General features: G+C 37.4%; 1 protein-coding gene across 2 annotated transcripts; it reads right to left on the minus strand.

Moving 5' to 3' along the window:
• Positions 1-902: 902 nt before the first annotated feature.
• Positions 903-16423, minus strand: LOC126851159 (GTP-binding protein Di-Ras2). 2 transcript variants are annotated; one of them, XM_050594828.1, is made up of 4 exons: positions 15890-16423; positions 13130-13315; positions 11109-11327; positions 903-9793 (listed from the first exon to the last, which is right to left on the minus strand). In XM_050594828.1, the coding sequence occupies exons 2-4, from the start codon at positions 13265-13267 to the stop codon at positions 9560-9562; spliced, it is 591 nt and encodes a 196-aa protein (XP_050450785.1). In that variant the 5' UTR covers positions 13268-13315; positions 15890-16423; the 3' UTR covers positions 903-9559. The 2 variants fall into 2 exon arrangements, with proteins under 2 accessions (XP_050450785.1, XP_050450784.1); XM_050594827.1 differs by having other exon boundaries at positions 13130-13462.
• Positions 16424-16795: the final 372 nt, after the last annotated feature.

Raw genomic sequence — 16795 nt, forward strand, 5'->3', positions numbered from 1 at the left:
ATATGCAAAGGATTAATTATAGAAAATCCTTTATGCAATTAACTGTCAATATTGGATCGTTTTAAAATAAAAAAATTCTTACGATTATAATTGATATTCAAATCTTTAAAAATGATTTAAACGAACATTACGAAGGAGATCAGGATTATGACACCATGGCTTCGCGCGCGAGTTCTTGACGATTGTTAATCCGGAACTGTGCGAAAAGAGACCCGAGCGATCTAATAGTCGACTTCAGGATTTTACGTTTCTTCCGACTTGGCGGCGATTCGGTTCGATTGGCCGCGGATATGCGGGACGCTTAGGCTCTTCCACGTGATTCCGTATCATCCCCAGGAGCGGAGGAGAGTCGAGAAGACAAACAACGGGCTGGACCACCCTTCTTCGGCGATTGGTTCCGTCATGTTTACCCTTGTCGCCACTCCTACCGCGAAACAAGAGATCTCGCATCCTAGGGTATCGTAATCGCGGATACACTCGCTAGTATGTGCACGTGCGTGTGACTTTATCTTATTTTTCAGTGTTACATCTCGCCGAAGATGTGGAGAACGCGCGAATTAATGGAATGTATAAAAAAAAATATCAAACAAACGCAGATGGAACAAATGCAATTTTGAAAAAATTAAGTGTTAGTCGACTGTAACATGATGTAATATATTTCATTTTTAATTTCTCAGCATTTGTTCTCAAGAAAATCTTCATCAAAAAGAATATCAAGCTCCTTTAATTAAAAATACAGAATTAAAAGTTTCCTAAGGAGAGATGATAGCAATTTCGTTTTATTGCATAATTTATTGAAAAATAAATAAATAAATTTTAATTTTCTTCTAATATGCTTTCATAAAAATCAAGCGATGAGGACTCGAGGAAAATGGAGGCTAATCGGACAAGAAACAAGCGCATTTGCCAAGAATCAAGATCGTTTAATTCTCACGAGTACAGGTTCGTAGCTGGTAAAACGATTCGTCGGTTGATAATGAATGAGCAAATTCGTCGCAATAACAAGCCTATTTATTCCAGCGTGTGTGTATTGGTCGCTTATTTAAATAGATAATTATTAGACATTCCTTTTGCGCCATTCTTTACGTGCAGCACTCTCGCAACAATTGTGTGGAACGTTGTGTATATTTAGCGTGTACAGAGAGTGGCAACGCGCGCGCCGCGATTTTTCGCTTCGCCTCGTCTTCCTCATGTGTCCTTAATTAAATGCGCGTGAGAGAATTTTTCACGTCGCTGGGCGCTCGGCTATTCTTCCAGCTCAGCAGCTAAAAAAAACCTTTGAAACATTGAAATTCCGATCTCAATAACGTCGCAAAATCGATACGAAGAAATTAAGTGCCGTCACGAAGACTGTCCTAAAGTGGAATAACTTGGAATAAATCTAACATTTCGATTTTTAATTAAAACTGTGTCCGGATTATACGAATCTCTGACATTTTATTCTCGGAAAAAAAAGAGAGAGATTAGGGGAGCGACAGATCCTTTTTGCAATTATGTAGAAATATAAGGACGTAATTATATTATATGTAATAAAATATTTTTTAATGATATTTCAATCTCTCGTCTGTCTCTCATTCAGCTCGGCATTTTTGAAAGGCTTCGTCGAGTAATCTCCGTTTAATCATTTAAATCCGTTCCACACGCGCGACTTTTCTCTCTATTCGCGTCTCCCTTATATATCTCGTGTCTATTATTACTCTTATTAATTCGCATATCTCGGTTTTACATCGGGCTCGCGGGAAGCAATTCGCAATAAAGCGTTATATCTCGTTTCGTCGCGCGATCAACGAAGATTAGGAGAGAAGTTGCTTTAACAAATCATCACTTACGGCAAGCTTAAGCCTAAGCAAACGTTCGCCAAGGCGAATTCGTACTTACAATTCCTACATTTTAAATTGCTACATGATTTACATTATCTTCTCTTTATAAGCGAGTCGATGTTTCGCAATTTTATAGAATTTTAATGTGAAAAAAATATGCGTATATCTTAATTCAAATTTTTTTTACATAAATTGCAAATAAAATATATGATCATTTAAAGAACGAGCATCGTCTAAAAAAAAATTCTATATAAAATAAAACCGGCAAGTACGAATTTCCCTCGACGAATGTAATAACATAAGTTAGCAGCAGGAACGATCGCTCGCAATCGCGGCGATACTTTTGTACAGGAGAGCTCGTTGTTATTTAAAAGCACATGTCGAAAATTCACACATCGCCTCAGGCTCGCATAATCGAGGATATCCTCCTTCCTTTTTTTTTTTTTTACGTTCGCTGATATGATTCATTGATATGGTCCGTCGTTTAATTACACTAACGTTGTCGTCGTTATTTTGTGCGAAGTAAATTTAGAAAGGATGCGTGCGTACGCAATGCACACTTGTTAAACGACGCTCCGGGCCGGATTTCACGTGGAATTAAGTATTTAATTATCACGCTGAACGATTATGAAGACTTTGCAATAACGTATGTGGAATACGCTAAACGCTGGTATTTTTATTCACGTAACACGATAATTCTTCTCAGCATAAACATAGATATTTTAATTAAAGCGAATGCTTTGTATATATTTATTTGTATATATTTTATTTTATTTTCAAAGCGAAAATTGAAGAATTTTTGTTTTCATCTTTCTACTTCTTTTTACGAGATAATTCGTTCCACTTTTTATTGATACGATTTAATAAGTGATAATTAGAATAAGAATAAAGATCAATAATCAATGCATATATAATTAACAATAACTGTTATTTACAATGATAATTTTTGTACCATAACGCTTATAATTAATAATGATAATGTGTAACGAGGCGCAATATAAAAGTCATTGCGATCATTTTTTTTTTTCGGCGTTTATCGTATTCGAGGTATCGCATACTGCAAAACTCCCCGGATAACGCAGCATCAGATTTTTCGATATCTTTGAGACGCGCGCATTGCGTTACGTAAACGAAGCGTATAATATCACTCGAGATCCTTATACTCTTATACTTCGGCTACTGTTGCAATCACACGATGCGTTGCGTGTGTTCGTTTCGTCATCTGATGCACGTATGTGTATGTGTGTGTGTAAATGTATCCATGTATTCTCGATCACATCCTCGTCTCATCGTTCTCGCGCAATAAGAGAATTCCTATAATCTCGATGTACGTTACATACGGCACGGTGCTTCGATCGCTTTTCGCGCGAAAAAGAAGCTTGACTCTTTCTCCCTTAATTATAGTTTTACATGCGGGAAAGTGCGAGGCACTCCTTTGCAGAAACGAAAGAAGAAAGTTTCTATGATAAGTTTCAATAATCGTTAAATAAATTATATTAGGAGAGAACATCGACATCTCTCAATGATTCAATTTTAATCGTAAATATTTACAAATTATTAGTTGACAGAGTTTCGCTTGTCGATCCGGCGATTCGAATGAGAAACCCAAAACAATAACAAACACACAGATACATGTACGCGTATCTTTTCCCTCGTCACACCAATTGGCCCCAAAAATGAAGAGGATAGCGTGTTTGTTTTTAACTTTATATATATTCACCCGCTCCTCGTAAATTTGTTCCTTCCTTTTTTTCTCTCTCTCTTGCTCTCTTTCTCTTTTGTCGTCTTTGAAGCTCGATTTTGTAATATCTCTGTCTCGCCCCTTCGACGAGATTCTATATTGGATATTTGAATCTATTATATCTATATACAGAGAGTATCCCGGGCGATTTCCGTTTGTGAATGCTTCGGCGAGAGTTTGTCGGTCGATTTGTCTTTAAAGCAAAAGTTCGATCGGTAGTTGTATTCTCCCAAGCAACATTCTATTATCGAAAGTTAACTGCTCGAACATTTATTCGATGAAATATTTTACTTCTCTGAGCTTTTCCCTTCGATAGAGTATGAACGCTCGATCTTTTCACGTCCGTGAATGCCTCTTCTCGCCTTCGTTAATTTTCTAAATTCTACGTTTGGTGTTTCGATATTTTCGTTAAAGGGAAATCGACCCCGTGGTTAGTGAAAAGTCCAGAAATCGAAAGAGGAGAGATACTCTTGTATATATATATGTATATATATGTATATATATATAATTTACCTACTTAGTCGCAAAAATCTACATCGGCCCATTTTTTTTTTTCTTTCTCTCTATACTTTTACCGTGAGAAAATTGCAAGAAAGTGTTGGAATCGATAAGAAGCCGTCGCGTTTTTTTTTTCTTAATCATCTATGTATGTATATCTCAAAACAACGATTATATATAGCCTACCCTTTTTTCTTTCCCCCCTCAGCTAACAGATAAACATTTTCAACAGCTAAGCTATAGCCATTTGAAAACGACACTTTTTCGCACTTTTCCTATGTATATATATATAAAGACGATGGTACGCACGTAGACCTTTGTGACGAAGTCTGCGCAGTATACATATGTTTACGCAATTATTGTAATTGAATGTCAATTGAGTGTCAATGTGTGTGCGTATGTGTGTCTATATGTGCTGGAGAGATGCGTGTCCATATTTAATATATATTTTATTCTACTAATTGTATGGTATCTCTCTCCTATTACAGGATAATGCTACGTGTGACGCGTAATCGATCGACCAATCTGATAACAAGTGATTTGGAAAGTAGCGGCGAATCTGTGATAAAATTCTTTGACTCTTGATGCTTAAATCGAGAGACATGCCCGCAAAAATGCACTCCCTTCCGATTCTATTATTCTTCTACTAATAATAATACGTACATGTGTGTATGTGTATGTGTATGTGTGTGTGTGTATACATTTTATATATATGTATATCGGGATATATCTGAATATAGAAAATCTTATATACAATTTACATTTAGGAGTTCTCTCTCAGGCGGATTATTAACGATCATTATTAAACACGCTACATTTTTTTTCCTTTAATACGGCATATATTATCGTTTAATAAACAGTGTCCTTGTAAAAAAAGGCGCCGAGAGATATTGGCGCGAGGGATTGCCGTTCCTTTCTGTCGTCGGGGAAGATCCGGAAAGAGGTAGCGCGAACTCCGATCCCTTTCCGCAAAATTATACAACTTTGGCAATAACACACGCCTTTCGCGAATACGATTAAACGTTAAACGCGTCGCGATAATAAACGATAATAAACGGTGAATTCGAGATGACAAATTGACGCGACCGATTCGCGTATGCTCGCTCGAATACGTCATCGGGTCAGAACGGGCGGAACCGGGGCGTTTACCGTATTCGATTTATTCACGCGCGGAAACTTACTGGAATATCGTACGATAACGACGATAATTATCTAGATGAAGCGAAGTTATAAGCACGCCTAATAATCGTAGTAGCGATATATATAATATACACAACTATATACGTACAAGTGGTATACATACGTATATGAATGATGTCGTTTTTCAGCGCGTTTCATAGTAATATCAACGAGATATATGATATACATCGTCGTTTCGTTAATTACACGATCGACAGAAGGGAAGGGATTCGTTCCCTTAAAATTATGAGTTGTCGTTCCGCCGGAAATACAAGCCGGATTCCCTGGAATGAGCCGAGAGAAGCTGATGGGGGATAGAGGAGGTCGGGATGAAAATTAGGTGAATCAAAACGAACGCGACAGGAATCCATTTCCGCGAGATTGAATACCTTCGAGTTATCTAAAGCCAATTCGTGATTCTTCGCGGAGAGGAATTCGCAATATCGCGGAATAAATTCCCATTTCTCGATTCGTTTTCTTTATCGCGGACGTAGAAGGGCCCCGAGATGAATCATCGGATGATTTTACACGTAATTCGTTGGATAATCCGAGTTCTTGTTTTAATGAGTTTGTGTAAAAAAAGAAAACAAAGCATCGAACGGTGTGTCCGCGACTAGGAATGGCCAACGATAATTCGATAATTAAAGTCTCGAGGTATCATAAATTTTAATAAAATGAACAGTTTATTATGTTTGAAAAATTACTCACAAATTATCTTTTTCGAAAATAAATTGTCCGATTTGAATTTTCATCATTCGCAAATCATATTCTTACATAAGCCAGAAATGTATGTATGAGTATTATAAATTGCATATATTATCTTGACTTTTATCTCTAACGATACTCATTCAATACTTATGACGATATCCGTCGTAATACCTTCAATAACCATTTCTAGCCTCGGCTCGCCTCGATGTATCGATGATCTGCAATTGATGGCATTGATGTTGCCAACAGCTGACGCATCGATCTGATTGGGAATGTATTGTTGACTTATTCAAAGAAGGATTTCCAATTTCAAGTCAGATCGCCGACTACATTTCGCGGACATCATTAGCTATCTCATGACAATCTTTGACGACCGTATTTATATATATAAATATAAGCGTTAGATAAAATAAATAGAGCAACGATAAAGAATTAAATAAGATTTTATTTCAAAGTGTATGCAGAGAGTATATAAAAAATATATTATAAAATAAATAAAATAATATTGTCATATTATTATATAAAATAAAAAAAATGTTCTTGAAAAAAGATCTTAGAGAGAAGTAAAAAATTATTAAAAAAAAAAAAATAGTAATGGACATATATTTTAGAATCTGCATTTTTTCAAGTCTGAAAATAAAATTCCGATTCGATCGCAAAGATATTATTCCGAGGATGCGAACGTATATTACATAAATGTACCACGGTTCGATTTTAGATTCATTGTATGCACATCACTCGACGTACCCTCGAGACACCACTCGAGTATCGGCGACTATAAATACAGCCCTTCAAACGTGGAACTAGTAGTCGAGACGCGTTCAAGTGCAGGCGGCGGATCATCATCATCATTATCAACATTTAGCTTCGGCGCGACGTGTATTTAAACATCGATCGCATCGATATCGACGAGGACGTTGGTTGCGATGGGATTGAGGAACATTGAGGAGGAAGAAGTGCTCTCCGGTCTAACTTGACATATCCGTAAAGCGGATTGATAAGGGTAGGTAGCCGCGACGCGAAGGACATTGTGGACACATTCCGACGATCTGCGAAAAGGCGGAGAGCGAGGGGAGAGGGATTCGTGAAAAGGTGTATAATTACTCGCTAATTATTTACGTTTGTTAGAAATTTTCCGTAGGAATGTCTAAAAATGTTTCAGATGCGATCTATCCATAAAAAAAAAAAAACATTAAAAACGTTGCGTCGATATAGAAAACATGTAACTTGTAATAATCGCATGTACAATACAGTTACCATCTCGTAATCTTTCTTGCGATGCGTTTGTCAACAGATCTGTGCCTACGCGTGTTGTGTGTGTGTGTGTATGTATGTATGTGTGTGTCGGCACGCATAATGAAATACGTTAACACAACTTGCATCTGCGTGTGTGTAGTATTGTGTGTGTGTGTCTGTTTGTTGTTTTATAATTCTAATTAGCATAGTTATTACAAAATTCTCTTACAACTATTCAACAAAAACCAATCTCGTAACAACTCTTATCTACTTGTTGTCGTCATTTGCATACACACTTCTCTCTCTCTCTCTCATTCGATTTCGCACTCTCTCTCTCTCTCTCTCTCTCTCTCTCTTGTCATCTTCGCGAAAAAAAAATCCGACGCGCGCGCATTACACCAATCCCCCTAATCGTCATGCGGTAGTCTCGGATTGCAGAGCATTGCGGAATTTTCATGGAAGGTCGCATCTACTATTATCGATTTAGCACATCGCTAAATTGAGACAGTCTACGGACAAGGGCCATGTGTAGCATGGCCTCTCGAATAAAACCCTTTTCATATTTTCATTCTGCGAAAGTTACTATCTTTCAGCATGTTTCTCTAGGAATCTATATATATATAGAATTCGGTATAATAATTCCTACAACAATCTCTTCAGTGTATTTTACTGAATATTTCAACATCAATATTTTTCTGAATTTACGTTCTACTACGCGTTCGCTCCCAGCTTAATATATTTATTTTATCAAATTCATATATTTCCAACATTTTTCAAATTCAATATAATTTACTGAATTGATATAGATAATGGATTAAATTAATCGATTGGAAGCGTTGTCCTTTGTCATAGACAGTCTCGAGACAGATAACGAGCGAACTTGTCGGAAGAAATTCGAATGCTAAAAGCGTGCGAACGAATCGCGTCTTGTATATTCGTCGATCTTCCATAACAATTCGTTGCTTCAGTTAGTTCCGTATGCAAAAGGAACGACACTAATTAAAAATTGAAAAGAGAGCGACAATTTCGCGAGCGATCATTTCTGATAATCGACTATTATCGTTAAAGCAAGCTCGAGATTAGCCTCGCGTGTGTTTTTCACGCGACGCTAATCATCGGGGTCTTTTCGGCGCTGCGTATAAACAAGAGACTTATTGAAAAATTACTAATTATCTGCCACTATTGTTAGACGAAGAGCTTGGAAGAGTTAATCATAACAAGAAGCGATTATAAGAATCGCCATAAAACTCGGGCTTTGTTGCTACGATACATCCCGATGAATTGTCAATTATATGCATAGAATCTTTTTTTTTTACATTACAAATTACCATTATATATTATCGTTATCACAATCAATCCCTCATATATGCTTATTTTATTTATCTATAAAAAGTATTAATTAAATATTAAAATTGAAAAAAATATATAATATCTATGCAAGAAATTTTTTGAAAATATATGTAACCGGTAAATTACATCCTTTTGGCAATATAATACGATGTATAAATCTCTTCTATCAAAATTAATCGTTCCTATAAAATATCAAAATTTTCTTATTATTTATTATTTATTTAAGATGTGATATGTCGTGTGTGGTATAATGATCGGTATTTTTATATTGTTGTATATTGAACTATAATATTATAATTAACACCAGGCTCTTCCTATGCCAGAGCAGCTGCGAAACGCGCGTTTTATTTCCGGAGATAATAATAGAAAATGATATCGTCGCGATGACGCTCGTCGCAGATCGAGATTACCGCGGGACGATCCCGTAGTGGAGTGGAGAAAAAACAAGAGCGAGAAACAACTCGAATAACTTGTCATTATCGAGCGGTCTACTGCGTAAAGTGTTAAATTTAAGGTAAAAGAAGCTTCTCTCACACACACACACCTCCTATCGACGAGCAACGCGCACACGTATTCGAATAACTCCCCTTCGTTCGTCGAATAAAAATACTCACCCTCTCTCCACGGACGAATGAAAGCATTAAATTAACCCATAATCATTCTTAGAATTTGAAATTCTAAATCTCTCTCGAAGATTCTTAGAAAATTATTTCTAGAATTCGAAGTTTCGCGGAGATATTTTCGTTTCTAGATTCGCCTTTAATAACGAATACGATACGGTAAACTTTAACGGGTTCTCGACAGACTCGGAAGCCGCAGGGATTTAAAATCGCTAATAAATCGTCCCCTCGTTTATTGGGATTATCAGATCGGATCGGCGAGGGCTTCGTTTCGAAAAGTAACGATCCCTAGAACGAATATATATCGGAAGCAGCGCCTCGCCGAGAATCAACGCGTGTCATGCGGTGTGTTGTCGATCGCGATATACATACACGATAAACAACGCGGGATCAGCGTGACGGGGGCTTTACATAACGGCACACTTCTCCTTGAGTCTTATAGCGTTGTTGCTCTGCACCGGCTGTAACGACACCGAGCGATTCTTCTCGAGGGTGAGCAAGTCTCGGAACAGGGCGTCCACGTTGTGATTCGTCTTGGCCGAGGTCTCCAGGAAACCGCAGCCCCAATTAGCCGCCTCGGCCGCGCCCTCGCTCATCGACACCTCGCGCACCGACGGGCTCTCGTCGCATTTGTTCCCGACCTGAGTATGGATGGTTACCGCCGAGACGTTAAAAGATAAACGACACACAAGATTTTCGAAAGAGGAAAGTTGATAAACAAAACCATTTCTCGTGCAGGAAAAGTAAAAAGTTCCCTTTTCTTTTCGTGAAAAAAATGTACTTGAAAGTCAATCGAATTATTATATAATTTTATAACAGTAGAGCATATTAATTTACAGTATTTCAATTTTGTTCGAGATTCTTGGACAAATTTTTCAGTGATAAAAGAAATTCAAGGTAAATGCTCCTTTAACAATTGATCTTAAAAACGACGAAAGTATTGCTGTGCCACAGATGAATGAATTTTCTTTTAATTTATCAAGATTGATAACGAAATTTAGAATATGGACACACCGCTATTACGCAAGTTTCTGCAAGTACTCATTATCGTGGATCAATGATGTGACATAATATCGCGTTCAAGAACTATACGATTATTCTCTCAAGTATGTAGAACAAGTCAGATATATACAATGTGTTTCTAAATAAATGCGAAAAATTTTAAGACATGATTCTTTGTCGAAAATTGAATTAAATTAATAAATATATTTTTCATATAAACATATATTCCTATATTCCTCTCCAAGGAGTTACTCCTCCAAAGGAAGAAGTAAAAATTAAATTTTTATTATTTTCTTTTTCAAATTTGGACAAGTTAGAAAAATGAAATTTGATGGACATTTTCTATTGGTAGAAAGGATACTTATTAGTATTTTTTAAAATTTTTTCATATCATTATAAAGGGATGAATCTAACAAACTCTATTCAATTTTTTATAAGAACTTTTTAACGGACCGGAATGTGATCATCTAAAAATATATATAGAAATATATTAGAAATATATATAGAGTTACAAAGCTTGATTCCTTTAAAAACTTTTTTATTTTTTTATTTTTTTGTAAAATATAAAAATAGTTTTAAAAAGAAATGCATAGCACCGTGCATAAAATATTGCAAAAAATAATGCAAAAAAATATTAATAAGTATCCTTTCTACCACTAAAAAATGTTCACCAAATTTCATTTTTCTAATTTGTCCAAAATCTGAAAAAAAAAAAAATAAAAATTTAATGTTCACTCCTTCTTTGGAAGACTGTAACTCCTCAGAGAGGAATATAAGAGTATATATTTATATGAAAGATCCCCCTTAATTTTCAACAAAGAATCATCTCAAATTTTTCGCACTTATTTAGAAATGTCCTATATATAAAAAAATCAATCGGGAATTAATTGGTATTTGGAAGTGTGAAATTCATATAGTCGGAAGAAATGAAGGGGTCGAGTGGCGAGTTCTTACCAACATGATAGGTATCTGTGAGATATCCTGGCCTTTGAGCTCCCTTATCACGGCCCAGATTGGTCGTAGCTCCTCGAGGCTTTGCCGTGAGCATACCGAGTACACCAAGATGAAGGCGTGACCCTTGCTTATAGAAAGCCGCTGCATAGCGGGAAACTGATGGGACCCCGTTGTGTCCGTAATTTGAAGTGTGCATATGTTTTTATCACAACTTATCACCTGAAATGCCGTACATACACGGTCACATCGTTGGATGATCGCGCGACGGGCTCGGTTCGATCAATCGCGACTCGACTCGACTCTCCCTTGATGCTTGATCAAATGTCGATCGCGAATCGAATTAAGTCGAGTCGTAATCGTGAATGATATTCGAGTCCCGCGCGATTTCATTGACAACACTTCTCGTCGCGCACACAGCAAGAGGTCCCACCAGCATCGTTATTGCAACATATGTCGTGTACATGTGTATCTGTCTTAAAAATTTACTATATCCAGATCACACACAATATTTATAATAAATATTCATAAATTTTTACTATTTATTTTTTGAAATATTATATAAATATTTTTATATAAAAGAATCATATTTTAAAATTATATTAAACTATATTTTCTAAATACAAGAGAAAAAATCATAAAAACCTTATTTGATATATTATTAAAATAGAAATTGAATATTTTACATAATATTTATGATAAGTAAAAATAAATATATTTATAGTAATATTTTGTAAATATTTCTCAATATTTTTATAATATTTATGATAAATCTTATCATAAATGATTCATCAAATCTAAAATCAAAAATATTTATAAAATATTTTGAAAAATATTTAAATAATTATTATAAATATTTTATAAATATTGTGTGTTGTCTGGATATATACATGTGTCTATATATATATATATATATATATATATATATATATGTAGAGAAAAGTGGTTGTGAAATTATTGTCATTGTCACGTTGTTTTGACTTATTTATGAACAATTAAAATTTGACATGTGTGCGAATTTACATCACTCATACAATCCATTTACATGGGTTATCAATGAGAGAATGGCGTTTCACAAAGATCTCAATTTTCTATAAAGAGAGTGAGAATATGTAGAGTTTATGCGATAAATCTTATTATTACCTTGTATCATATGTTATAATATGTAATTAATTTACTGTATATATGATACAATGTTCTCCCTCCTCCTCTTTCTCCTTTATGAAACATAAAACTATCATAACACGCGTGTGCTTTTAACTTATAGGTATTTCCCGATTAGCATACATTATTATGGTACTAATTCTACTTTACTACGGCTATATACTTATTATTACTAGCGCATGCTTTTCAGATATTCTTGATGTTACAGTCGCGAATTACTTGCCAATCTCGTGTATCTTTATCATCTCTTTACATCTTATTATTCCTCACTTGCATATTATTAGCCGGATATACGAATGGAAATATTAAATTCATAAATGACAAAGTTATCGCAATCCTGTGCGATGTGCGCGTGCGAGACACGAGGACATTCGATTAATCGTTAAATTTCGACGTGGAAATTATTATCTACGTAGCGTCCGACAGCGCGTAAAGCCTGTTTTACATCTATATTTTATGACGGAATCCGATCTATAATTTTACGGCGATGCAGGTGCTAACAAAGATGTTTGCTTATTTTTTTGCATCAAATTAATACTAATTGTGTGCGTGGTGCCGTAATTAAGTATTAATTAAAATCAACTATTTAACGCTTCTACGAAAATTTAAATATTAGTTATAGAATCAATTATTCCCTCGTTAATTACCTATCTTTATTTCTGTTGCAAAAAAAAAAAGAAAAAAGAGAAGCAGAGAAGTTTTTGTGATCATCCCAAACACGCGTCATCATTATCTCTAAAATTAATTACATTATTTATCAGAGAGAGAATCGTCGGTTGTGATAAATGTGTAAATTGTAAGAACGTGCATTTTTTGAAGGGATTGAAACGACGCCGGCGCCCTGGCCGATTGACACTCACCTGTCTGTAAGTATCCTCGATGGTTGGTATGTAGGACTCGCGGAAGGATCCTTTCACAAAACGCAGCACGAGGGAACTCTTGCCGACGCCGCCCGCCCCGAACACGACCACACGATAGTCGTTGCTCTGCTCCGGCATCCTGACATCTGCCGTCCCGGCAACGTAAACCCCCGACGCTCGGGGTCCCTTGCGCACGAAGAGAGCGAGATAGACGAGGGGAAGGGGGTGAGTGGGTAGTCGCGGGAGGGAAAGGGACGGGGAGCGTGGGTATGTGTACGAGACGATCACTCTTCGCGAAGAAACTCTGCTCGCAACCCCCGATCACCGCACGACCTGTCGTACGACACGCAAAAGCTGTACTAGGTGTTCCACGGAACCATCCCCGATGCCCCTTTAATCGGCTAATTTGAAGACGATCTCCTTTTAACGTTTCTCGCATTTTTTTCAAACTTTCAACGGTATCGTGATTAATTAAAAATCTCCGTAAAAAATATTAATATCTTAAAATTAATCACAAACATTGTTGTCTCTCTCTCTCTCTCTCTCTCTCTCTTTTTTCTCTTTTCAAAAAATTGATCGTCTCGATATCTTGATCGCGAGGAAAAATCGTCTTCGCATCAGCAACTCTGACGCATCAAGAAAGACATCCGACGGTCTCGGAACACCCCGTATAAATGATGCGCACACCATAGATCTCCGTCTCGCGCTTCGCCCACGCGGTTAATAATCTGAACCCGTGAAAGGTTACATCCGTCCGTCCTCCCGCGCGTACCTCGTGACGTAAACTCTCCGGTGACGACACCCACGAAGCCGCATTCCCTACTGCATGGGTCCCTTCCTCCTACGCAGTCCTTGCGCGGGTCTCTTCTCGTGCTCACTTCCTCGATTACATATATATCGCTCTCTCTTCCCCTAATGTTTAATGTTAATGTAATTTATATATATTTACATTTATATATTCCGAGAATATATAAAAATATTTCAAAATGTTTTACAAATGTATAATAGATACGTAATTTTAAGAGCAACAAATTCATTCCTTTCTCGCAACCGATGCGACCATGTGCGTTCACCTTTCGCGAAAAGTCTGTTCGTTTCACTTGCGTCTTTTATACTTTTCTACAGTTTTTTTCTCCTCCTTCACTTAAGGTCCGGTAAATATACTTTTTGTATGTAAATGTATTTTTTTTAGAGAGTAAAAAAGGATAAAGCTAAAGTTGAAAGAAACCGAATTAGTTTGTCATAATTGTATGTTTTCTTGCAATCTGTGCGTTTAAAATGAAATAGTCGATATGTCACAGAGTGAGAAGAAGAAAAGATATAAAGTATAGGAAATGCAATCAAGGTGGAACAGTTTTGATGAGTCCTATTCAAAGGCAGTACGATTAAAAAAAAACAAATTTTTTTCCCCCGTTTTAAATATAAAAATACAATTACAGATGTTACATATATGATATTGAGAATAGCAATATATGTATAGTAATCGAGAATTTCAATTAATATATCTGATATTTAGTATTATACAATGTAAGAGTTGATTATATAGAGAAACGATTTTTTGTGAATTTTGACAGCTCGAATGACAGAAAGAACGCGGAAAAGAATTCGTGAATTAAACGAGATTGAAATTTTCCGAGCAAACACACCGGCCCAATTTCGATAAATTTTATTTTCGACGTACACAAATGCTAAATACCTATCACCTGTGTTTGCATTGACAGAAATAAGGATGATTCTCTCTCTCTCTCTCTCTCTCTCTCTCTCTCTTTCTCTCTCTGTATCTCTATCTCTCATGTATGTGTGTGTGACATCGAAACGTGAATTCGCCAAAATTACAAAAGCAATCAGAATAATTGCGAACACTGAAATATTCTCCAATAGTGAAACTAACGATCCTTAGACGACCGGCTATTATATATTCGATATAGATACAAAACAAGGAAAAACAGAGTTGACAAATATTTGTAATACACCATAGAAAATTATCATTGCCGTATGTATGTGTGTGTGTATATACGTGTGCTATATTTGCCCTCCTGGTGTAACGATTATCCCAATCGATCTCGTCGAATCCCATCCCTGTAATTTTCGTTATCATTGAAATCGCGAAGTCTGTAATATCGCACAATATATCACGGATACACACGACGATTGCGTGTTTCATTTCCAAGCGACTGATTTCGATTATAATGCATTTTCATTAGAGGCGATCCTCGTCACGAAATAGTCTCTTTCAATGACAGAATTTTCACGCGGGCATTGCCAAGATCCCAGGCATTTCCAGGGACACGTTGACACTGTCAACATGACACTGTCTTATCCATTCGAAGATAACGATTCAGACTGCGATCGAAGCTTAGTTAATCTATGACTTCTGATCTCTCGGACTTTGAGAGACAATTGAAAGATTCGTGCATGTGTGTCACACATATTTAATAAATATGATGTATTCACGATGACGCTATTTATGTCAGTTAATTTTTTTACACTGCCACTATCAAATCGAAGCACGAGTATTGCTCTCGCACTTATCGCCAGGACGAAAGAAGATGAAATAAAAGTGCAATGTGAGAGAAAGAGACCCAGCCGAGACGACAACACTAACTCCCCTCCTCCGATCATTATCGTCATGTCGACATAACGCGACGTTCGTCACATTTGACCGATCGCGGTAACATCATCGCCCTGGACGGGAGAACGGCGGAGAGGGCGAAGGGCGGATGAGAAATATATTATATTCTGATAGAAAAATGAGAAAACCTGCTATGCAGTCGTGGACACCTGGAAGCTTCCCTCCTCGAATTCCGGAACCCCGTTCGATCGCGCGACGGCCGCACTCACACAACGATCACACGACGACGGGGAGGCCTCGACGATCGTTTCCTCGCGGCTGTCACTCGCGCGTATCCCGTACAGATCCGGCACCCCGATGGCAACGCAACGAGTTACGCTCGGACACGAACGGAGAGAAGACACGATGTTTCCTTTCGTTCCCCGTCACTCTCTCTCTCTTTCTTTCTCACTCGTCGATTACACGCCTGTCACGAATCGCGACGAACCGACCGACGCGGCAAACTAGCGCGGAGCGCGCCTCCCGAACGTCAACCCCCTGACCCGCTATTCTTCGGAGACGCGGCGCGACTGTCAAATTGACCGACTGACAACGATCGGACTCGCCGTCACTTTTACGTACGGACTAACCAACGAAGTCGACTTCCCTCGCGACTCTCTCGCGATTGACACAAATGTATTTTTTTCTCGCGCTCTCCTCCCTTTTTCCAGGTTTCTTTCTTTCAGGTAATCCGCGAGTTTTCGACGATCTCGCGGACGAAAACGAAGCGCGCGCCCTCCGCGCGGGCGTGTGTGCGTGTGCGTGCCAAAGGTGCGCACTGACGCTGAAAGCGTCGCGCGAAAAATCAATAGCGCTTTTGTATATGTGTGGGTGCGCGTATATGTGCGAGAGCATGTGCGACGCAGTGACGTATCGCAGGAGCGTGTATTCTGGGCGCGCTTTGAAAGATAAACGTCATCAATGAAATCGATTTCCGATATGCAAAAATAAATCTTTCGTCTTTAATGCTGGAATTTTGTTATTTTTATGCGCTCGCTTTAACCTCGAAAATTGAATTCATCGAAATTACATCTGTTGCCATTGCTAAAGACAAT

This window comes from Cataglyphis hispanica, chromosome 7 (genome assembly GCF_021464435.1).
Source record: "Cataglyphis hispanica isolate Lineage 1 chromosome 7, ULB_Chis1_1.0, whole genome shotgun sequence".
Taxonomy (NCBI): Eukaryota; Metazoa; Arthropoda; class Insecta; order Hymenoptera; family Formicidae; genus Cataglyphis; species Cataglyphis hispanica.

Excerpts from the sequence above, each read along its gene's own strand:
- LOC126851159 (XM_050594828.1), bottom strand. The coding sequence starts at position 13,267 with ATGCCGGAGCAGAGCAACGACTATCGTGTGGTCGTGTTCGGGGCGGGC. Across the intron at positions 11,328-13,129 it reads TCGAGGATACTTACAGACAG|GTGATAAGTTGTGATAAAAA; the intron begins GTGAGTGTCAAT and ends ACGGCATTTCAG. Across the intron at positions 9,794-11,108 it reads CACAGATACCTATCATGTTG|GTCGGGAACAAATGCGACGA; the intron begins GTAAGAACTCGC and ends ATCCATACTCAG.